We start from the raw sequence: 25,574 nt of genomic DNA on the forward strand, positions 1-25,574 counted from the left end.
TCCCACTGGGTTTCTAATTTAGCAAAGCGTTCCTATATTTAAGAGAGTACGTGTCTTCCTATTTGTCAGACTCCAAACTACTCCTTCACACTAATTCTTACTGCTCTTAGCACTTTGAACTCTCCTTGTCTAAGGATTCTTCCCTTCAGAGAGATATATTTGCAGGGCTGGCCTTTCCCTAAGGTTTGCAACCAACTTTGCTAAATGCATAAAGTCAAGGTAACAGAGGCTTTGTTTGGGGAGACAGTTCACTTCACAGATGGGGTGGGGAGAGTTGGTTAAAACTGGTTTTCAGGAACAGTACTTTACAAAATAAAGTCACCATTAATAAAGCTAAACAGCATTTACACCTCATTGTTATTCCCTGCCCACTGCACTCAGTTTTATTGAGAAATAATTGACATTCACCACTGAAAATTTTATGGCAAATATCATGATGATTTGATATATATATGTGTGATATATATATATATATATATAATAGTAGGTTCAGCTAATAGCCTCATCACAGATAGATACAATAAAAGAAAAGAAAGAAGATTGAAAAAAGATGCTGGACGTTACATCCCTAGGTCTTAGAACTGAAAGTGTGTACTTTTAATCACCTTCCTCCAATTTCCTTGCCCCCATCTCCTGCTCTGCTAAGCACAACTCTTATCTCTTTTTCCATGAGATTTAAAAAAAATATTTCACAAGTAAGTGAGATCAGATAGTATTCATCTTTGTCTGATTTATTTCACTTAGCATAACGCCTTGGTCCATTCATGTTATTTCAAGTGTTATAATTTCCTTGTTTTTATAATCTCTCTTCCTCTCTCTCTCTCCCTCTCTCTCTCTCTCTCTCTCTCTCTCTATATATATATATATATATATATATCACATATCTTCTGAATCCATTCATACATGGATGGACACTTTCCATGTCTTGGTTATTGTAAATTACATAAATTACACTGCTATAAACATTGGGGATGCAAATATCTTTTGAATTAGTGTTTGTGTCCTTTGGATGTATTCCCAGAAGTGGAATTGCTGGATCATATGGTAGTTCAAGTTTTAGTTTTTTGAGAATCCTCCGTACTTTTCTCAATAGTGACTGAACTTGATCATTATTCTTAATTACTTTGATGGTTGTAGGGGTGCACTATTCTTTTTTAAAAAATATACCACTCTAATTTGAATTGTGACTTTAATTATGCATTGTGCTAGTAACTTAAAAATTAATGAAAATAAAGCTCTGGGCTTTGACTTACGGTGAGTATAATACCATCATCATTATGAAGAAGAAAGGGTAAGAGAAGGAGCTTTGGAGGTTTGGAACTGGGTTACCTGCATTCAGATAGTATGTCTGCCATTTGCTAAGGGACTGTGGACAGCTCCTTAGTGCATTTCAGTCTAACTGGAACAGAACACTCTTCATAGAATATTGGTTCTCAGTCCTGGCTGCACATTGGAATTATCTGGGGAGGAACTTGAAAAAAACATCTAGGCTTGGTTTCTAGATCAGAGCAGAAATTCAGGCATTATACCGATTTTTGTTAAATACTATACAGGGTACACTGAAACTGTAAGACACTTGACAGAAATTGAAGAAGATACAAGAAATGAAAAGACAGTCAACATTCCTGGGTCAAGAATTAACATTGTTGGGCCTCCCTGGTGGTGCAAGGGGGTTAAGTGTCAGCACTATGAACTATCCGCAGCCACTGCAGCACAAGTTTGATGCCTGGTCAGGGAACCTGGTCAGGTTTGTGCCTGACCCACATGGCGCAGCAAACCTCTCCTGTCTTGCCTGCTGTGACCCTCAGTGTATTTCAGTAGATCCACCTGTTCTGTTCTCCATTCTGTCTCTGGTGAATCCTCTCACACACCCCTTACCCCGCACCTCTGGCTGTGCCCCCAGCTCTTGTATGCATAAATAAATAAATCTTTTTTAAAAAGATTTTGGTTTTTGAGAATTTTTTTGTTTATATTCCAAATCTGCTTTTTAAAAAGACTAAAAATCTTTTTTAAAAAAGATTTTTAAAAGATTCCAAATCTTTTTTTTTAAAGATTTATTTATTTATGCATACAAGGGCTGGGGCACAGGCCAGTGATGTGGGGGGGGGTGGGTTTCATCAGAGGGTGATGATGTGGGTCTGGTGAGAGGTTTCACCAGAAACAGAGTGGGAAACAGTGGGGAACAGAATAGGCAAACTGACTGAAATACACTGTTGAGGGGAGCAGCGGGTGAGACAGGAGAGGTCTGCTGCGCCATGTGTGTTACTCCCTGGCCAGGGATCGAACTTGTGCTGCAGAAGCTGTGGATTGCTTCATAGTGTGGTGCTTTACCCCTTGCACCACCAGGGAGGTCCAGTAAATAAATATTTAAAAAAAAAATGGGCAGAGGAGCTAAATAGGCATTTTACCAAAGAAGACATACAGATGGCCAACACACATGTGAAAATATGTGCATCATCACTTATTATTAGGGAAATGCAAATCACAACCACAATGAGGTATTACCGTATACCACTAATGAATTGCTATTATGAAAAAGTGTTAACAATAAATGTTAGGGAGGACCTGGAGAAAAGGGAACCCTCATTACTGTTGGTTAGAATGCAAAGTTGTGCAGTTACTATGGAAATTTCTGAAGAAAAAAAAGAATAGAAATACTGCATGATCTAGCTATTCCACTTTTAGGCTTTATTCAAAAAATGCAAAATTATTCATTTGAAAAGATGTGTGCATTCTTATATTTATTGCAGTAATCACAATAGCCAAGATATGGAAACAACCTGAATCCATCAGTGGATGAATAGATAAGGAAGTTGTTTTATATATACCTAGTGGAATACTACTCAGCTATAAAAAAGACAAAAATCGTGTCACTTGTGATAATAATACATAAAAGGTATAATGCTCTGCAAAATAAGTCAGATGATAAAAGAAAAATTCTGCATGATTTCATACAGATATCATAAAGAGACAAAGCAAAACAAAAGCAAACCCTTACTCTGCAGCAGAATGGTGTTTACCAGAGAGGAAAGGGGATAGGGGGCAGGTAAATGGTTAAAGGGTCAATTATATGGTAGTGGATGGAAACTAGACTTTTGCTGGTAATCGTGATATGAAATACAACATACAACATTTGAAATACAAAACTGTACCATCTGAAAAGGTAAAAGAAAGAAAGGAAGGGAGAAAAGGAAAGAAGAAGGAAGAACAGAAACTGCCCAGGGGTTCTGATTTGCAAGACTGAAATAGACACAGAACTCTTGGGAAGGTGAGGCCCAACATTCCCAGGTCCATATACCTCATCTGGGGAATCCTAATTGGTGACTTGGAGGGAATGGGGTTCTGGGACTCTTGGTGGTTCTGATAATTTGAAGGGAGTGGAGATGACAGTCTGGGGTCATTTTAGAATTAGACCCTGGAAGCATGGGAGTGGGGAGAGCTGCAGAGAGGCAATATGTTTTCTCTTAGGGCTTGAAGTGGGTGTATGGGCTTGGTCTGGACCCTCAGCCCCCGCCCCACCTCAGCCACCACCACACACACATCCCTTCTTGGTATTAGACCAAAAATGGTTAGATCTTTCTTATTCTTATCGAATATTGAAGCATATAGGTACACTGTGGGTCTCCCCAAGACTGTTTGTCCATTTTCAGAATTGAGTTAGGAGGCTTCCAAGTTCATCTTCAGGTGAGAGGGGCCTGATCAGTCCCTCCTTTCCAAAATGTTCTAAAATCAATGAACATGGTAGCACCAATCGTAAGGTAGAGAAAGGATGTACACATTTATGAGTTCAATGTGAAATCTACCTCCGCCATTACAAAGCTGTGCAATCTTGGAAAAGTTACATGCCCTTTCTATGCAGCAGTTTTCTTGTTTGTAAACCAGGATAACTATAATACTTCTTAGCTCAGAGGATTTTAAAAAGAATGAAATAGCAGTAATTAACATTTCATAGGCCCTTGTTAAAAATCATATCTTACTCAAGTTTTGTGACAGCACTTTTGGTTCGTGTGCATAGTCTGTGTACAAATAGACCTTTACATCATGTTTGGATCTTCTCTAGAACATTTTGACACCTAACCTTTTAGAATAAATCCAAAGATGCAAATGCTTAGCACACTTTCATTAGCATAAGTGCTAATATAATGCAGCTGCCCACGGCCATAAAACACTGACGACTGTGTCTCTGCTTGGCATGGGGAATATTATTTTTTCTCTTACTGAGCCGATTCAATCCTCAACTTTGTCATTATTTGAGTTGGAACTTTAGATTGCTGCATTTTAATGCACTCTACTATTAAGGATTGTTGGAAGGCCGTGTGCAAATATTTTTGTTCTCACAATGCAGTCCTGGCCCAGGTAGCCCAATGGGCAAAATATGAATTACCCAAATATTATCGTTTCTATAGTGTGTACTAAAAAGAAACCTTAGAACAGAGCAGGGGAAAACCTCTTCTGCCATTTGGTTATCTAGGTTATGTTGACTTGTAATAAAAGAACTTTCATCCTCTGCCATCTGTCCCTAATCTCGAAATTCCTATGTTCTTGGATGGATATCTCTGTTCCAGAAAGGGCAAAATCGTATTTGCTATTGTAGAGTTTTTGCCTCCGAAGAGGAAGGCAAGGTAAGGAAGAGGGAGGCGAGGAAAACCTCAACCATGTGTGAGAGTACTGGAGGTTCTGTTTGAAGTTTATTTCAAATGTCTCTTGTCTCTTTTTGCCCAGAACAAGGAAGTGACCTGTAAGAGAGAGAAGTGCCCCGTGCTTTCGAGAGACTGTGCCCTGGCCATCAAGCAGAAGGGAACCTGTTGTGAGCGGTGCAAAGGTGATTTATGTCTTGGCTGCCTTCTCTTTTGGCTTTTGCTTCAGGCATTTTTATTTCTCTTTCTCTTCACTCAGCTCTTGGCTGGGGTGCAAATGGGTAAATGGGACTTGGGAGGGAAGCTGGTGTGTGTGTGTGTGTGTGTATGTGTTGGGAGGGCTGGCCATAGGGGGACTCTCCTAGTGGAGGGGTGAAAGTATGGTAAGCATCTGCCTATTGGTTTATTTTCTAAGCAAGTTGTTAAACTGTCAGGAGAAGATGTAAAGATGATGCTCATGTGCTCTGGTGTTACATGCACACAAGCATGTTTTGTCAAGAAGTTTCAACACTCAGATTTCCAAGACCTATCCTTATCCTGCCCACCTCTACCAGATGAGTCTTTAAGCCCCAATTTTATCATTTTGGTCCCTCTAATTTTTCTTTCCTTCCAAATTAAATTCAAGTTCCTCTGCTTGTCTTTGAAGAATCTTTACAGTACCCTTACTCCGGCTTTGTTTCCTATGGTCCTCAGCATACAGTTACCTTTTGAAATATGTGATTTCTTGTCTTGTCTCTTGCCTTAGTCTAGGTCTTTCCTCCCACCATGTCCAGAGGCTGCCTGCACTCACCACCTCCTGCCCCCATCTTCCACATTCCCCTCTGGGTTTCTGTGTCAAACAGAAGCCTGCACCGATACTTCAGCAATGTGCTCTTCCTCTGCATTATTTCATCTGCGTTCAGTAGATAACCAGCTCCCGAGGATGGAGCAGGTCACGCTCCTTGCCTAGTGCACTCACTAGGTGTTAATAGAGTAGGGGTTCCCAGTCCGCAAAACTAGCACAGTGACTCAGGATGGGGCTGTGTAGCTACCACTGCCACATCTGAATCCAGTAGTTTTAGTTGTAGTGTTCCCTAGAGTTCATGTCCACTGAGAGCCTCAGAATCTGACCTTGTTTGGAAATAGGATGGTTTGATAGATAATTAGCACACATAAGGTTGTATTGGATAAGGGTGGTCCCAAATGCAATATCACTAGTGTCTTCATACAAAAGGAGAAATAGACAGGGATACCTAGGGAAGACAGCCTTGTAACAAGAGAGGCAGATATAAACACCTGGGTTCGGGTCCCTGCTCTTCTAAGTCAGTTGTTCTGGGGATGTTGCTAGTCATCTCTTTTTAAAAAAACTTCCTGAAAATTTAATATGCAGCCTGGATGGAGAACCATAGAACTATATCTTGTTGCAGGACCAGGTAACTTCTATTGCCATAGGACCAGGTAACTTCTATTGCCATATATTTTTTTGAGACCTAAATGTGCCCTCAGAAATTGCTCTTCAGAAACCAGGTTGACTCATGACAACTGCTGAGCCTCAACAAAGATCCTGTGAACTTTTCAAAACACACTATTATTTAAAATCCACACTTCAGTTACTAATGCCAAGTGAATAATACTGATACTACTAAGATAAGTTATAACAATTGTTAAAGGCTAAAAACAAACAAGAGAGGTAGAGATCAGAGTTACACCACCACAAGCCAAGGGGCAGTTGGGGTTTCCAGAAGCTAGGATAAGGCAAGGGGAGATTCTTTCCTGAGTCTTCCGATGGAGCATGACCCTGCTGACACCTCGATTTTCACTTCTGGAGCACAAATCTCTAAAAGAATTAACTTCTGTTGTCTTTAGTCACCAAGCTGTGGTTATTTGTTAGGTCACCCCCAGAAGCTGATATCCCAGCATTCTCACTTGAGCAGAAGTAGACACAGATTCTCTTTCTACCCCAGTTCCTCATCTGTGAAGTGAGGATAGTAATTGTGTTAGAGGGAAAGACATAAAGTGCTTAGCATCCTGCCTAGAATGTAAACACTTCTAAATTAATGTAAGTATAGGATAGTATACACTCTTTAAGTACTTGATGGACTTGACCATATAAACATACTCTCTGAAGCCTCTCAGAGCAAGTGCAAATGGACTGGGATGATGTTTTTCCAGAACCATATCAACCATTTGGGAGTTGGGAGTCAGGTGTTTGACTTCTGAGAGTGAGCAATACTAGGCCTGAAATAGTAATTTCATAGGAATCTCTGAAGCAGGTGGTCAGTTAAAGCAATTACAAGTAAATACACATTACTGTGTCTTGTACTATATTTCACAGTGTCTAAGTCACTCTTGTTTCATCTTAAAGAAGCTCCTCTATTTCATTCTTTACTTTCTAAACTGCTATTTTGCCTTTTTCATCTTTGGTTATTAGCAAGACTGCCTCCCAGGAAAAGGTCTGTTGGGAATTATAGGATGGAAGCTGGTTGTGTCAAGAGAAATGCACCCAAAGTGTTGGCTTTGCAACCTCATCTTTGGCAGCACAGAGGGAATTTTTGTGGCCATTGGGTGTGTAACCTTTCCTTCTTGTCCTGCTCTTCCGTTTATCAATATTATTTTGTCAGATTACCATAATCTCCCAAGGGAAAGAGATACCCAAGATGAATATAATTCCTGAGTATTCTTTCTGAGTTTCAGTAAATAAACCTCATCAATTTAGCTGGATGTGAGAATAGACTAGTGAATTCAGTGATCTGAGTTCTTTCTGATAGTAATGTCAAGGCATTTTGGGGAGGTCAAATTTCTCAATCTGCCCTGAGGTGAACCTTCATGAGAGAGACCCCTGAATAGATATAGTGACTTCTCAGGTTTGGAGGGCAGATGTCACAGAGGCCTCCTTCATTTTCTCTCTTTTTACTCCATAATCCAGACCTTAGCTTTTGGACTTTGAGGGACACAGCTCTCATTCTTAGAATCTGGTTTATTATGTTTTTTTCTGGTTAGAATAGTAACTTGTGCTCATAGATGAAGCATTCAAAAATAGTCAAAAGTGTGGGAAAGCAGAAAATAAATACTCATAATTCCACCATCCGGAAGTAACTATTGTTAATATTTGGTAGATTCTTTATTTTTTTCCCTTGTAAAAGTGTTTATTGGTTGATATCTTACTATTCATGTTGCTTTTTTTTTTAATTTTCACTTAGCATCGGGGTATAATACCTTCTTGATTTATTTGGAAATATTGACCTTAATGGGTACTTAAGATTCTGTTGTAGAAATGGTCATTTTTCCACTTCTGGGCATTTGGATTATATCCTGGATTAATTTTTTATTCTTTTAATTGTGGTAACATTAGGATTCTTTCCATCAGTTATTGCTCCCGTAGGGTACCTGTCACCATGAAATCACCCATAGTCCATGTGTTTCCTTCCCTCTTATCCTGGATTTTAGCATAGTGTAAGGATAAAAACATGAAGTTGAAACCAAAGAGCATATTGTAGTAAAGGAATAGTGACTGAAAAGAGAGCCACAGGAGGAGTATTACCTGGGTAGAGAGCTTAGCGTCAACCCAAAGATCATTCTGGATTTGCCCTTCCAAGAAATCTGGCTAAACCTTTCCTCAATCCTTTGTATCCTGTGCTTCACACAGGGGAAAACAACAACAACAAATACTTAGTGTGTAGTAGAAATTCTAAGCCAGCAGCAGCTGTGTCTCTCCTAAGTTTTCTTCCAATAAGCTTCCTCCATGCTAACCCTGGGGGTTCGACTTTCCTTACTCAAAGAGTGATTCAGTGAGGAATCATATTAAAGAGAAGTTTGTTGATAATACTTCAATTTAGAGCAGAATAATATCTAGGCAAGATTGGCACAGGGTCAAAAAATTTAAATCTGATTAGGGAATAATATGCAATGAATTTTCCTATGCAAAGATATAGCGACTCTTGTTTTTTTGGATCAGTTAGTGCATGGTAACAGGAGAGCTAATGGACTTAATACTCTGTATATTGAAAGGCATTTACATTCAAGGTAATGCTTTATGCTGTTTTTAATGTTGCTTACCAGGCAGGTCAGGCTGCAATGTGGTCGGGCCCACTTGTAGAGGTGAGCAAGGCGTGCGTCAGTCCTGATGGGATGGGTAGAGGGTGTGGTCTGCCATGCTTCCCAGCAGAGACAATCCTTTTGGAAGATCAGCAAGCCTATGGGAAGGTGAAATATAGTACAAGTATCTCCTGCTTTTTGAAAGTTAATGTTATGTATACCACTTGTCTTTTACCATTAATCTCTCTTTTCACTTACCAGAAGATATCCAAAAAGGATTTTTGCTTTTTTGTGTGTGTGTGTGTTTTAAAGATTTATTTATTTATGCATACAAGAAATGGAGTACAGGTCAGAGGTGCAAGGGGTGAGAGGATTCACCAGAGACAGAGTGGGGAATAGAACAGGCAGACTGATTGAAATACACTGCTGAGGGGAGCAGTGGGTGAGACAGGAGAGGTCTGCTGTGCCATGTGGTTAGCTCCTGACCGGCTGGGGAATTGAACTTGTGCTGCAGAGGCTGCAGCATGGTGAGCTGTGTTTAACCCCTTGCGCCCTCAGGGAGGCCCGAGGAATTTTGCTTTTATGACAAAGATGAAAGGTGAAAATAGCATGTATGATGCACACATATGTACTTAGATATATAGAGATAAAATTTTGTGTATGTGGTTTTACTATTACATCAATGGAATTAAGCTTCACATTCTTCCACAGTTTGCTTTCCTTTTAATTTAATAATTAACATGTTTTTCAGTTTTTCCCATGCCAGTTCATGCCATTTATCTGTTGTATGTATTCCACAGCATAGATGTACAATAATTTATTTAATATCTCATTGATAGATGTTTAGATTTTCATTTCTTTGCAAAGCTGCAAGGCACCGTCTAGCCATGGCTATTGCTCTTGTGCATATATGTTTCTCAAGGGCAGGAACCTGAAAATCAGAGTGCTGTGGGGAGTGTGTGCTCATGCTGGCTTGTAATGAGCATCATGGTCATCTCCAAAGACGGCAAAGCTCATCTCCTTTCTTGTCCCTTTGGGAATTTTTAAGCCCTTTCTTCCTAAAAGGTACTTAGGGAAGGAAAGATGGTATTATACCTGGAGACACTTGGGCATCTCAGCTGCCTTCACTTTAACAGCTTTTTATCTGTCCGTTTTGCTGATTCTTCTTTTTAGCCTGCCATGTGCACTGGCCTCACACAGTCCTTTGCTCTTCAGGATAACAGAGATATTTTCCTTTCCCTTTGCAGTGAGAAGTGGTATCAAGTTTCCTTTAAAGAACTTAATCAGTCCATCAATTGCTTTTCTGTTTTTCAGTTACAGAAAATGTGATAGTTGTCAACACATTAAGACTTGAATGATACAGTTTTCACAGAATTTGGCCCAATGTCGACAAACTATAGTTACAGAAACTACTAAATCTAGAATATAGGTTGGATGAAGAAAACGGGGATGTTTTATTTGCCTCTTATTTCTAAAAATTATTTTTCCATGAGAAATGCCATTGTTACCACTTTTGTCATCCTAATCATCAGAGATATTCTGCATTTGAAGCACTTGAAGGGGCACTGGGGTTATTATTTTTTGTATGAGGAAATTTTGTTGAGAAGGAGGCTTACTATCATGTCATTCTTTCTCAGTGTCTTAAGAAATTTGGGCAATTTATGTAATTAGTGTTCCTAGCTTATTCATAATAATGTGAAGCCTAATTTCATTCCTTTAATTAATTTCAAAAATTAATATTTATTGTGTCTTGGTCTTTATGACTATGTCCATTCCACATAGGTGTCTAGTGGGAAATTCTCATTCCTTGTTTGGTCTGCTGATCATGGACACCTCCTCAGTGAGGACATTGTTCTAATGGGAAAACATGGTTTTCCATATGTCAGTCACTGTCCAATTTGGTGAAACCGGGCTTCCTGTGTCCACCAGTACCTCTGATCCCGAGGCTTGTGAGAGCTTTGGGCATTTGCCTTTCCATTTAGTGTTCTTGATACCTGTGGTTTTGAGTTGGGAATTGTGTGATTTAAGACCTTTATCTTGACCTTTTACCTCCATAGATGTAACTAAGGAGCTTGTTTTCCCATCATGCTGGATACTAGGTTTGTTGTTTTAGGCTTACTATGACTTAGTATTTACAACAGTGAGGTAATTTCTATCTTTCTCTTTTACATATGAGGAAACTGAGGCCTCAGAAAAAATTAAATAATTTATCTGTGAAGGTTTAGTTATCCAAAGATGAACCAGAGGGTGTCCATGCCCTCGAGGAATTTGCTCTGCTGGGGAGACAGAGAAATACCATCCAGTGGGGACGTTCTCTAGGGAGGGGATGCTGGGGTACAGAGGAAAAGGGAAGAGGATTGAGGAATGTTCCAGGAAGGCTTTCTGGAAGAGGCAGCTTATTTTCATGAACAAGCCAGTTAACCCATTCAAAGAGAGCTGTTGAAGGGAGGTTCCCCAGTGAAGGTCACAGTATACACAGTCTTGCACTAGTTCTCAGACATTGCCTTCTACTTATAATCTCCTAGGGGGCTTGTTCCCACATCAGTTCTTGACATTGCTTCAGGTCTATTGAATTGGAAAGAATCTAAAACAGGTTTTTTTTTTTATTTGTTGATTGTTTCGGGGGTGGGAGGGAGAATAGAGGGGTCAGACAAAACTGTAACCATCCCTTTATGACTTTCACTTATTTTTCTCTGTAAAAGATGTTGATCTTGAAAAGGAAGAAATTGGTAGGCTAGGTGTGTTTGAGGAAATAAATCTGAAAACTTCCCAAAAGATTCTTAGAAAGGTTCTGTACTCATACAGGTATGAGTATGCATGCTTTGTGTCCCTGTTTGCTTCAATCAGATTGCTCATATGTTTCATTCATTCATTCATTCATTCATTCATATATTCATTTATTCATTCCTTCAATGAGTATTTACTGATCTACATGCCAGGCATTTTTGGGATGGCACTGCTTACCAAATTTAATGAAATTTAATGAAGTCATATGCTCATTAAATGAAAAAGTGAGTAAATTGTAACCAATTCTCAAGCAAGTATTTCTGTGTGCTTTTGAGATTATTTTATACTAATAATGGGTACAAATTTATATCCAAATAGCCTAACAACCAGGCAAAAGATTAATCTAATTTGAAAAGCTCAATATTGTATGATGAAAACAAGTGAGATCATCGAGAGTCAAATAGAGAGTTTTGGCAGCTTTGCTGTATTTACTTGGACTGAGAATCACTCTTTAATTTGGGGTTCTTTCATGAACAATAATGTATTTGTTTTATGAATATATGCTTGTTATAAGTGGATCATAAATGAATAAGGTGTGTTTCAAACATTTATAGGTCAAATTTCATCCTTTCTTTATAGAAAGCATGAAATATTGATTGTCCACAATACTTTGATGAAAGATTTAAAATAGTCTTTCATTTTTCAAGTGGGGTTGTTTTCCACAACCTTCCCTTGTCTTTGATTTCTCTGTGCTTTGTCTCATTTTTCTACTGGTGGTGATCTCATGGGCTGTATTTTTTAATAGTTTAACCTTTATATTTGATTTAAAAATATCTTATAAAATCTCATGAAATGAAGGAGGTAAAATATAAATATTGGCATGTTGATTTCCCAAATCAGACCAACCACCTGAGGTTATGAGAAATAAGAATTAGAGAGAAAGAATGCAAGGAGAATGCTAAGCTGATTTGGCTCATTTTTATAGACCAATTACTGCCCAAAGTTATAGGGTACTATGAATAATGGTAAACTATTAGACATTGTTAATTGTAGTTGCCTTTCTTACAATACGAGGCCATGAGTAAGGGGTCTCTTCTCATTATTACTTCAAGAATGACCTGGATGACAGCCATGCCTGAGGAATATTATTGTATGGTTGTTTTGGAGGAAGCTTTTCCTATATGGGAATGAATATTTAAAAAAAAAACTTAAAAAAATCATATGTCTTGTGTTGACAGAGTATATGATTCTGTTGTTTAAGTGTTTTAATATGGAAAGGCTATGTTAACCAGGCATGTATCAATCTGGTTGTTTGCTTTAAACCAAACTTCTTTGGCAACGTTTAATTGTGCATTTTCTGTTGCTCAAACAAAAGAGTGGTTCTTTCCTCAACATCTGCTTTTCTTTCTTTTAGATATGACCAAATGCTTTCTATTTATTATGTATAATTGACCTGAATATAAGTTCCTCATCCCAAATAAGGAGTGACCTGCTTTTAGGTTAATGCTCTGTCATGCATTTAGACTGTACTGTAACTACATTGAGAGACTATTTTGGAAGAGAAAACAAACCGCAATCTTTAGATTTTCATAGATGTTGTTGTTTTCAGTTCTGAACTGCTGGCTATTAATATTCTGATTTAACAGATGGGGAAACTAGACACTTAGTGGTGAAAAAGTATTTTTCAAGGTCTTAAGGTTGCTAAAAAGGTTGGGGAGACTCAGACTTCATCCTCCATTTGTCTTCCTGGGAGCATCCAGCCTGTGAGATAGAAAGAGGGAGGAGAGACCTGGAGAGCTGGTGTAGGAGGGCTCCAGCCATGGAGGAGAGAGAGGCTCTACATTATCTCTGTGGTCCTCCACCTTACCACACCCCTTCTCCCTAGGGCTATTGTAGCCTGGGTGGACCAGCAATTTCAAAGTAAGCATTTGGGCAGACAGGCTTTGTGGAGGTGATTGAAAATAATGTGGCTTAGGAGACGGTGACTTTTCTTATTAATTGACATGAGGAAGCTTTAACTTAATTATTTTCCCTTTCAGTATTCATAACTGTTTGTACCCAGCAGGGTCCCTTTACTTTTTGTGGGGTTTACTTTTTTGCATGTGTGAGTCTGATTTTATAAAATATTTTTCATAGGTAATACAATTATTCAACTAAAAATATACTGTGTGTGTGTGTGTGTGTGTGTGTGTATAAAAGTAAGGTTTCCTTCCACTCTTCACCTTCACTACCTTGTACCCTTTCCTGGAGACAATCATTTACCAGATTCTTGGGACTTCATCCAGAGTTAGTCTGCATAATGTGTGTGTGTGTGTGTGTGCACATGTGCACATGCATGTGCTCATGTATGTATAAGTGTCTGTGTGTGTTTCTCTCTGTGTGTGTAGTTGTTTAAATACTGAGATTGATATATCACTTAAAACACTTTGGAAATTGCATTGCTCTAAAAGACATCCTTACCATTGAGCTATTCAGTTCCAGTGCCATTGTTATTTTTACCATAATTTTGAGCTTGACACTTTTTGATATGTTACTTGATGAAAGTTGCTAAGATTCTGGAATAGCTGCCCATATAGAGTATAACTAATTCTATCTAATCAGTCTTAGTAATTTGAGTAGGGGTTGTTAATGTGTTTTTAAAGTTAAAAAAAAAAAAAAAACTGGAAGGGTTTCCTTTTCCCTCTCCTTTTCTATAACTGAAAAAAGATGTATAAAATGTTACATTTCATAGATTGGTTTCCTGTAATGTAAACCAGGCTATTTTGGCATTTGAGTAAAAATGACCCTATTTGTTTAAAAAGGTCTTGTTAACATTAAAATCATACTTAAAAAATTTGTTTTTGCTGTTAGAACTAGTAAGAAAACCTAAAACAGAGATCAGCTTTCCCTGTCAAATTTGTCTCAACTCATTTATTCTGGGCCTCTGTGCTTTAGATTCCATAGGATTTTGGAAGGCAGTTTAAATGAAGAGTTTGTGGTTGCCTTTAAGTTAAAGATTATATTTCCAAGGCTTGTTGCTGACTTGCAGTGCTTCAGTTTTCACTTTTTTGAAGTGGGCAAGTTGAGAATGTTCCTCATCAGACAAAGGAGGCTGGTGGTCCTGGTCTCTCTGTTGTATTGTATGCAAAGTGCTGCATCAGGTGTGTGCTTGGTAGCCATATCAAAAAACTACAGGTGTCTTCTTCAGTGGCTGGCTACTGGTCTAGCAACTGTATTCAGTTACTGATATCTATTAATTTTCTATTGGTGCACAACACATTATGACAAACTTAGTGATCTAAAATTTTGCTCAGTTATAATTTCATAGTTTTTCTGGGGAGGATAGCTTACCTGCATCTCTCAAGGTTACAGTCGAGGTCAGTCAGGACTTGGGTCGTATCTGAAGCTCAAGGTAATCTTCTAATCTCAAATTAGCAGAATTTATTTCCTAGTAGCTGCAGGATGGCTTGCATCTTCAAGGTCAGTGAGAGAGGTGTTGGGGGGAGTGTGAGAGGATTCACCAGAGACAGAGTAGGTGGGGAACAGAACAGGCGGATTGACTAAAATACACTGCTGAGAGAAGCAGCGGGCTCAGGAGAGGTCTGTGGCGCCAATTGGGTAGCTCCCTGGCTGGGGATTGAACACGTGCTGCCATGGCTGCAGATAGCTTCATAGGTCGTGTCTTAAACCCTTGTGCCACTAGGGAGGCCCAGGATAATACTTCTTTACTAAGTCAAATTCTAATGGATTAGTGATCTTAATTGCACCTGCAAAATTGCTTCATCTTTGCCATGTGTCATAACCTATTTGCAGGAGTGATATCGATCACATGCACAGGTACTGCCCACACTAAGGAGATTACACGAGGTGGATATATCCAGGTGTGGAAATAGACGATTCACCTTAAAATTCTACCAGCCATACTCACAGCAGCTCTGAGTTCATGGCAGATAGGAGCATCTTTGGAGAATGGTGCTTTAGAGCTGAAGACAGCTTAGGTATCACCAAACACTGTGAGTGCAGCAAACACTCCTCGTGGTTCCTTCTTCCTTGGTTAGACAGTCAACAAGTTCTGCAAGCTCTGGTTCCTTCTTATCCCTCTAACCTCCTCTTGTTCTGAACTCCTTTGCACAAGGAGATGTTCTTTCATTTCTTCCAGATTTCTGTGATTGCTTCCTGCCTTGGGGCTTTGCACATACTGTTTCCTCCTTCATTCAGATGAGCTTATTTACACTGGGGCCACCTAATGATATTTCCAGTAGCTTGGTGGTTAAAGGGCTCAAGATACTTATCTTCAGACATGCTTGGGCATGGACTGGCTGATGTTTAACATATCAGACAGTCCTCTGACTACCTGAGGATATTGGGCATATCTGGAACAGGCCAAGAGTTCAGATTTTGAAATGCATTTTGAGGCTTTGATATTTTGAGTTCTGGAGATTGGAGTATGACCATTTTTTTAAAAAGATTTATTTTATTTATTCATACAAGCAGAAGCATGGGGGGTACAGTCAGAAGCATGGGAGGGTGAGAAAATTCACCAGAGCCAGAGAGGGAAACAGAACAGGCAGACTGATGAAATACACTGCTGAGGGGAGCAGCGGGCACGGCAGGAGAGGTCTGTCGCGCCATGTGGGACCCTCATTGGAGGCCAAGGATCGAACCAGCACTGCAGAGGCTGCGGGCAGCTTCGTAGCCCAGTGCTCAACAACTGTGCCACCAGGGGAAGCTCTGGAGTATGACCGTTTTGATAGCCTATGAATGCATGGGTAGTAACTTCAAACCTCTAGAGGTAAGGTAACATTGAGGTACTAAAGGCAAAAAATAAGGTGATGGTTTCAGACATCTAGACCAGGAATATCTGTGCCTTGTGGCCTGGAAGTGAGTCACAAGGATTCTCTGTGCTTTCAAGAATAAAGTCAAAGGGAATTGGTCTTGGAATTAGATGTAGAATCAATTCCTACTCTGCTTCTTATAGTTATTTAATCTTGGTCAAGTCACTTCTTTCTGGACCTTAGTTTCCTCTTCTTTAAAATGCAGGGATTGTACTAAATCAGTTTCCTCTCCTAACAATGGGGAGGCTGTGTGAAGGGTGCTTTGCGTGATTCTATAATTATTTAAAAATGAAAAGTAAAAGAGAGTGGTATATTTCTTTTTTTTTAAAGTTTCTTTTTATTTTTTTTCCAAAGATTTATTTATTTATTTATACAAGCACGGGGTACAGTCAGAAGTGAGGGAGGGTGAGAGAATTCACCAGAGCCAGAGCGGGGAGCAGAGCAGGCAAAAGGACCGAAGTACACTGCTGAGGGGAGCAGCAGGTGGCAGGCGAGGTCTGCGCGCCATGCGGGACCCTCCTCCAGTGGCCGGGGAGCAGCCGGGGATCGAACTGGCACTGCAGAGGCTGCGGGCAGCTTCGCAACCGAGCACTCAACCGCTGCGCCACAGGGGCGGCCCAGGGGAGTGGGATATTTCTGAGAATATTTTTCACAATGAGTCCTAACCATCCTTTTTTTTTTTTAAAAAAAGATTTATTTTTATTTATTTATGCATATAAGAACTGGAGTGTAGCTCAGAGGTGTGGGAATGAGAGGATTCACCAGAGAGAGAGTGGGGAGCAGAACGGGAGGATCCACTGGAATACACTGCTGAGGTGAGCAGCAGGAGAGACAGGACAGGTCTGCTGCGCCATGTGAGTCAGCTCCCTGGCTGGGGATTGAACTCATGCCTCAGTGGCTGGCGATAGTTTGATAGAGCTGAGACTTAACTTTAACCCCTGTGCTACCAGGGAGGCCCCCCTAAACATCTTTTTTAATTTATGATAATAAAGATTATGTCTGCATCTATGTTTCCTAAAGCTAAAAAAAATATAAGATGTTGATCCTCAAATGGTATTTCATGTTTGTTGTATATAACTCATTTTTCTTCTCACCAAAGAGATTTTCACTGATGTCTTTGAAAGTACTTTGGGGAAACTGAGGCTTCAATTCATGACTTTTTGTCTGTAGCCACCACATTTTATTATATGAGGTTGTTGGTTGTTTTATTGTCTTCAAATAAATTATATTTTTGTAGGTTGCTACTGTGTAGCCCAAAGTGTGAAAGGTGTTCCTACTTTGAAGAATACACAAATTAGACCTTAGGTGGTTTGAATTTGATCTTTTGATCCCTCATTACTTGTTGCCTTATGATGTCAAAAGACCGAACACAGAGCATGATTGTTAGTCAAATGAAAAGGTGCTTAGAACAGAGTTGAGGGGCCTTCCTGGTGGCACAGCAGGTTGAGTGCAGCCCTGTGAAGCTGTCCACAGCCTCTGCAGTGTGGGTTTGATTCCCGGCTGGCCAGGGAGAAACCCACATGGTGTGGCAGACCTCTCCTGTCTTGCCTGCTGGTCCCCTCAGCAGTGTCTTCGGTCCATCTGCCTGTTCCGCTCCCTACTCTCTCTGGCGAATTCTCTCACCCTCCTGAGCCTCTGACCTGTACCCCAGTTCTTGTATAGATAAATATTTTTTTTAAAAAAAGAACAGAGTTGAAACATGATTTCACAAAATAAGGTCTTGCCTCTTCACCCACAAAACCTGCATTTTACCATAATGTACTGGTTTTCATACTCATAGGAAGAGGATGTCACTGGAAGTCATTATGTGATTTTCCATAGGGATTTCATTCTTACTGCTGACGTGACCACTTTCTGATCTCTCTGTGCCTCGCATGGCTGAAACAATGACCAAGAAAGAGTGGCTCTCTGACCTGGAGAAAGCAATTTAGTTTTTCTGAATCTTGGTTTCCTTATTTATAAAACTAGAGGTAAAATGTTTGCTGTCCCATAGTGCTTTTTTATGAGAATGCAATTAAATCACCTGTGAAAACTTTAAGTAGAATGCTTTACTTTATTTTTCTTAAGATTTATTTATACAAGAACTGGAGTACAGGCCGGATGCGTGGGAGGGTGAGAGGATTCACCAGAGACAGAGCAGGTGACAGAACACGCAGACTGATGAAACACACTGCTGAGGGGAACAGCGGGCGTAACAGGAGAGGTCTGCTGCATCATGTGGGACCCTCACCAGCCAGCATCGAACCAGTACTGCAGAGGCTGCGGACAGCTTCACAGCGCAGCACTCAACCAGGGGAGGCCCCTACAATGCTTTACTTTAAATGACTTTCATTCCTGTCTTCTTTTTCTTTCTCTTGCTGGGAAGATTTTTATGGAATATTTCTTAAAATATTTCATAGAGCTTATCTTTGGAAATGGTCTCCGCTGACATTTTCCTGCCCATATTAGAAACCAGGTTTATGACTTAATGGGGCAGTCCACTGATATAGTTTTGTTTTTATTTTTTCATTTTTGTTCAGTATGAACTCAATAGATTTCTCCTTTGCCTGTTGAGAAGCAGTAGGTGTTGGCAATTTGACAAAAGGATGTCCAGGATAGTGTGGTTGCTGCTATGCTGATTCAGCTCAGAATGCGATTCACTTCACATTCTGAAGTGCTTATGGTAAGAACAGATCAAATGCAGGAGTGGTGGGTGATGTGGCTCATACAAACACATCACTGCAAGCATTTTTCTCTCTTAATGCATTGCATATTTCCTTTATTGCATTAATTATGTTAAATCTTTGAAAGCATAACTGATTGAATGAAAGCTTAATTTATTTGTGGCTCATAGGATCAATTTTATTACCTAAATATCAATGCCAGACATTTTATATAATACTATACAGTTATGAGACGAGTTCTACAAGCCAAAATTTCATCAATTTGCCATCTTCGATAAGCACATAGATTAGAAATACAGGTAAGTCACGTGGATATTTTATGTTCCTTTTTGTGGAGAAGTGAGTTGAATTTGCAAGTCATCTTTTTTTACTCATCCTTTTTTTCTGTGTTTTTGGGACTTTATCCATAAAGCCATCAAGAAATTAAATAAAATAGCTTTCTACCACTTCTTTTTCTATTGATGATTATTTCAAGCATATGTTTGATTCCAAATTGGGAAGCAAAACAAAAGAGCTGCGAAAGAGGATGTTGTGGCAAGAGCACACAGACTTCTCTTTAAGGACTCAGTTCATTGGTCTGATTCTTTCTCTGGAGATTGAGGAAATAGTTTGGCTGTAAAATTCCCATTAGCCAAAAATAAGCAAAATTGCCTGCAGGATCCATGGTAGGGACAGCCTGTAAGAGTAATAAAAGTCTGTTTTAAATGAACTCCTCAGGACACAATTTAAGCCCTAGAATGACTGGTCAGATTTTAAGTTACCTCTTTTGATTATACTTCCACATGTTTCTGGAGAACAGTGACTGAAAAGTGGTTCATTAAAAAAATTGTATTGGACTGTGCTAATTTGGGGCTTATTGACCAAATCCAGGAGCTAGAGGTGCCGTATCAGGTGGCCCAAAAGCACAAAGAATGGCAGACCTGTCTGCTTTGCTTTCCTGTACCGTGTGGCGTGGCCTGTCTTCAAAGACCCCCAAGTTTACGTTAAGTGAATATGACAGTTTCCATGCTGACTCCTCTTCTCTAAAAAGGATTAGAATAAACCATTAGTTTGGGGAACCAAATTGGATTTTTGGGAAAAAAACATCCTCCTGGAAATTAGCTTAAGATGAGGCTTGTACAAGTTATTGAGACAGTATTAATGTTTCTTGTTTTATGTTTGGGTAGAGGTTAGGCTGCTCAAGGACATCCCTCCATTGTGCTCAACCCTAGCATGCCTGGTCCCTGGGGGATGTGGAAAGAAGAGATGAATTTTGATATCTGAGTTGCTCCAGAAAAACTGCAGTTTCTGGCGGTGGAATAGAGAATTGAACTTGTCCAGCTGCCAAGAGAAGATAGGAGGTCCAGGAAATGTCATTCTTCCTATGCTCTTATTCTGGGGTTTGCAGAAATAGTTGTGTATTAGCGTTCACTATTTATTACCAGTGAAACTAAACACTTAGGAAGTACCTGCTACAAGCAAAGTACTGTAAGGCACCTGGAAATTTGCATTTGAATGACCAAGTGTGCTTGGAGAAAGGGCACAGGAGAGCAGCTGGAGCGGGGAAGTTTCCAAAAAGGTTTCCCAAGGCTACCGCCTTGAGTTAATCTTGAGGGAGGAGTTATCCAGGCAAGGAAGAAGAGCGGGGCACCTTTTGTCACACTGTTAGGGTAATGGAAATGGAGGAAATAGATAAGATCTTGGATTTTCAAGGAGGGACCAGCATGTACAGAATCATAGGATGAGATCTTCCAGCCTGGTTTGGGGAAATTCTAAGTGCAATGTATTTGCAGCATGGGGTGTTTGGGAGCAGGTGAATTAAGACCAGGCCTGAGAGCTGAATTTTCTAGAAGTTTGAATTTTATAGTAAAGGTCATTTTATAGTAAAGGAATTTTATAGTAAATGGTTTTCATTCCTGACTATACATTAGATTCCTCCTTTACAGTGACTCATCCAATTGGTCTGGAGAAAAGGGTTGAGGGTAGGTATTAGTCTACATCTCAGCCATGTTGAGACCATCAGTCAGTGAGAGTTCAAGTGTGACATAATAAGCCCTGGATTTAAGGAGCATACACTTAGTTGTGCATACACGTAGTTGTGCAGGAAGATTCCAGCCAAGAGAGATAGTCAGTGAGCCAACTGTAAGTGTCCAAGAGAGAATTAACCAGTAGCTTAGTTGAGCAGGAGTGAAGGGACTAGAAAGAAAATTGGAGGAGAGCATCTGGAAGGTTTGGAGGATGAGTGGAAGAAAGAAAGCAAGGTCAGCATGCTACAGAGACATCCTATAAGATAAAGACCACGGTCTCTCCCACTGGGTACTTAGGCAGCTGCAGCTGAGGGGGTGGGGCTTCAATGGGATGGGGAAACTGGAGGGCCTTGGTTCAAGAACTTGAACCTCATTAAGAAGCATTCAAGTTCTGTATGATCAGGGGTGGTGGATAAACCCAGGGACCTAGATGGAGTTTTAGGTATGAAAGAAAATAACTGGAAAGGTAGGCTGGGCCCATGTTGTAGGCCTGTGGGTGCCAGGGGTTAAGTTATTGGTCATGATAAGATCCTGTTCTCTGCTCTTTGGCTAATGTTAACATGAAAAGTGAAAGGATTAAGACTAGGAGGGTGAAAATAGTGGAGCTAAGTCTTGTTAGAAGGCCAGTGCCATTTTTTATGGTCCTGATGATTTTTAACAGCTATTTTAGCAACAGAATAATGAAAATGTGTGGTACTCTCTTTCCCTTGGGATAATGTGGCCACTGGAAAAGGTCAAAACTAATAAGAAAAATGAGTTTTATTGCTTAATTGTGGATTCAATTTATTTGTGTTTTTCCTATTTCTGTTGCCACGTGTTTTCTGAGTTGACTAGGACAAGCTTCTTTACCAAGAGCATGCACGTTAAAAAAAAAAAAAAAGCTCTGAAATTCTTCCCTACCCTGAAAATATTTAAAATTCCAAAATACATAACAAGTAAAGTATAGCTAGTTTAGGTTGGTTTTATGCTATTTCACATGTAAAGAAGAATGATTTTGAGCTATATGTGATGGTCTGATTCAGAGCGCCTCATCTTTGACATTGTGAGCTGGATTTGTGATTCTTTATTGTGTATTATAGAATGTTGAGCACTGTTCCTGGCCTCTACCCACCAGAACCTTCTAGCACTCTTATTCCCTACTTGTGACAACTGAAAATAAATCTTAACATTATCAAAAGTCCCCTGGGTTGGGGATAAAGGGAAGGCAAAATTACTTTAGGTGGAGAACTGCAGGTTTAAATATACTGTAGCGATTTTATCAGAAAATAATCACTTCCTCCTGCTGCAGTGTGGATGGTTTCACTGAAGCTTGTGGAGACGCGAAAGCTTTTTATCACCAGAAGAAAACTAATGAATGTTTATAAATTCCCCTGAAGAAAGTTTATTTAAAAATATTTAAAGAAAAAGGAATGGCTACTTCTCTGGTTGCCTTACCATTCCTCAGCTTTACCCCCCTGACCCCCAACCACTCTTTCATTTAGTTTCTGGATCTGCTACCACTTAATTTTATAGGGACAGTGTTGGCCTTCTTCCTGGGATATTAAGCCCTCACTGCAAAAGATATTATGAATTACAAAGTGTCCAAATAATACTACCAGTTTAGACCTGATGAGAAAATGTAGGTTTCATGCAACGCCTGGATACTAGTGCTCGCTTCACACCTAATGCTTTTTCACTTTGAACAAGCCACTTTATTTTTTCTGTGCAGATTTTCTCATTTGTAAAATGAAGGAGAGAAACTATTATATTATGGGTAGGTTTGCTTCTGGTTCTAAATATCCGAGACACATTATTTTGATTGTTTCTTTGGGTGTCCCCCTGATTGCCATGACACATCCACCAATGCAATGCAGCCTGCTCTGCAGGGTCACCAGTGGTCCACAGATTACGATGCTGGTCTACAGTGAGATATGTACAGAACAAAAGGGAAACAATTGAAATGACGATGATAATAATATAATAAATTGGTCGTGTTTTTTCCTGGTCTTAAACTTAATTTTTGAAAAATTTATCTTATTATACATTACACACACATATATTTATCAGTCCACGTTGGGTTGGAAGAACGAAAATTAAATAAACTGACTTTTCACTATGGATAATTTGAGAAGTCTTACTTCTGTGTGATGAAAAAATTTTCTTTGCCTCTCTTTCTACCTTGGACAATCAGAAATATTTAGTATTTCCTCTTCTGGGGTTTCAATAAAAATAGGTGCAAAATATTGCCCGTCTGTCTTATTAACACTATAAAGTTGATGCCAAATAGAATTTATTGTAAAGATGTTTTCCTTACAGAAAACAAGAAGTAATTCTGGAATAAATATGAGGTACTTTTGAATTGTACATATATATGAGTCTTTAAATAGCTAGTAATGTAATAATACCTTGAATTAAGAGAACATTTTTATCTTAGAACATGAACTCAAAGAGCAATAAAAAATGTCTTCAATGATCTTATACCCAAGAATCCCTTCTGTCTGAAATCTATTAAAATGAATGGTATACTGAAATCTCTATAGGTCACTGATGATGATGAAGGTAGGCATGAATGTATGAATTATACTTACTGAAAAGATGATCACAGGTGTTTTTGAGTCTATTCCATTATTCAGACTCATCCAGCATTTGGGAAGATCTATTATATGGGCTAAGGTACGGCCGACTGACATGGAGGTAAGGGCAGTAAAGATCAAATAAATATTTTGATCTTTTTAACCTTTATCTTCCCATGTTAAGATATGGTGGCAGGACCTCCCTGGTGGCACGAGGGGTTAAGCACAACACTATGAGGCTATCCCCAGCCTCTGCAGCAGGAGTTCATCCCCAGCTGGCCAGGTTGCTACCCACATGGCACAGCAGACCTCTCCTGTCTCGCCTGCTGCTCCCCTCAGCAGTGTCTTTGGTCCGTTTGCCTGTTCTGTTCCCTACTCTGTCTCTGATGAATCCTCTTGCCCCCTGTGCTTCTGGCCTGTACCCCAGTTCTTGTATGCATAAATCAATAAATCTTTAAAAAGTAAAAAGATATGTGGCAGACACAGCTTTCCAAATGACAGGTACATATTTGAAGCAGAAAATGTTGCTTGGTTCCCTGCCCTGTGGGTCACTTATTTCAAAACTTCTTATTCCACATGGAGTGATAATCTAGAGAGCCCTGTATGGTTCCTGGGAGCCCTGCGTGTGCCTGACCTGTGGTTGTTGGGAACAGTCTCTTGGCCTATACATTCAGGCTGAGCTCTGTGGGTTTTGTAGTGTTCTTCCTCCTCCAAAGTTAAAGGGGCAAGCTCTTTGCCTGCTCTATTAGCAGCATAAAATCACCCTTTCAGTTTTTTTAAGCCAGAGGATGAAAATATATAACATATTTGGAAACTCTGCTGGCAGACTTGGCAGGCATTTCATATTTACTTGGACTTAACATGAATTGGATTTGGTCCTCTGATTTCCCCGCCTCCATCTCTCGGAACAAGTTATTTATTATACCGAGTAAGTCTGTGTTAGTGGATCAGACATGCACATGGCATGTCTATTGTAAGTGTGTTTGTTCGTAAGATTTATGCTAGCCCAAATTGTTTTATATTGGTTTTCATTGTTGAAAATTTACTGTATTCATTTTTGGTTCGGTGTAAGTATTTGTAGTGTGCTAGGGTCCCCTGTGGTTGAACATTTTATCTCTGTAACACTTCATGCAAAGGAAATTAAAAAATATATAGTGAAAGCATTTCCCTAATATGTTTCCAATCAGCTGTGTATTTTAGTAATTTGATTTGTAGGAACTAGAGAGAAGAGTATTACTGAGATCTTTTCATTCACAATTCTCTGGGAATGCAGATCAGGACTCCAAGTTTATGAAAATGTCTTTTAAAATGCTCTTAAGTTCTTTATTATTCTCTGTGCATGTATTAAGCATTTTCTGTTGATGTTGTTGTTGTTGTTTTTTAATCACCACAGCAGTGTCTAAAAGAATTTAGGGAAGAGGGTGAGTCTTCTGTCTGTGTTTTGGACAAGAAAAACTCTTGTAAATTGAGGGTGATTGGCTTGTCAGAACTCAATCATAAAAGCATACAGAGCCAGCCACTTTATTTCTTCATTATCCTATGCGTGTGTGTTGCTTTCCTCTGTACTCTTGGGCCAAACCGTCTGATCTATGATTGGTAAATCCCTTTGCCTGGTGGCTTCTGAGCATCTACTAGGCAGTGATCAGAGACATAGCCACGTATATCTTTTCAAAAATGTGTGAAGGATGTTATTTGTACAAAATGAATCAAGATCTAGGCTGTGATCTTTGCATCATTATTTCTTTGGCTCTGTCTACAAAATCTTAAGTTTTCTGCCTTACTTCCTCTTTACAAAATCTCTGGTGCCTTTGCTCTTGATTTTGGCCAAAGATTAAGCATGACATGTGTTTTGGCCAGTGAAATCATGTGTGATAATCTATACAGTGGTAGTTTCAAATTTTCTTAATTTAGCTCATTACATAAAAATAAAATTAAAGTGAAATATGAAAGATGAATCTGGTGAAGACAGTAGCTTTCAAGAGTCTTAGATGGGTATAGAATTTTACAAGTAATTCCTGTATTTTATTTATTTTTTTTTGTTTCCTACCATGTTTGAAATGTTCCTCTTGTTCAGCAATTTTAAGTTTATTTAGTCTCATATAAAATTTCCTTTCACAGAGATGTTTTAGCCTTGTACTCCTCATACTTCATTAAGCATATG

The 25,574-nt window shown here is 39.4% G+C and overlaps 1 protein-coding gene across 2 annotated transcripts in view; it reads left to right on the plus strand.

Annotated features, from left to right (window-relative positions):
- The window catches only part of BMPER (BMP binding endothelial regulator), a gene marked incomplete at both ends in the record, with an annotated part of 242,828 nt that overhangs the window by 27,939 nt on the left and 189,315 nt on the right, over window positions 1–25,574 (plus strand). For both annotated transcript variants that reach the window (XM_084229389.1, XM_084229390.1), the window contains one exon: window positions 4,723–4,822. In XM_084229389.1, the coding sequence (XP_084085515.1) occupies window positions 4,723–4,822 (100 nt within the window). The remainder of the gene's footprint in view (window positions 1–4,722; window positions 4,823–25,574) is intronic.

Source organism: Talpa europaea (genome assembly GCF_964194135.1).
Source record: "Talpa europaea genome assembly, chromosome: 3".
Lineage (NCBI taxonomy): Eukaryota > Metazoa > Chordata > Mammalia > Eulipotyphla > Talpidae > Talpa > Talpa europaea.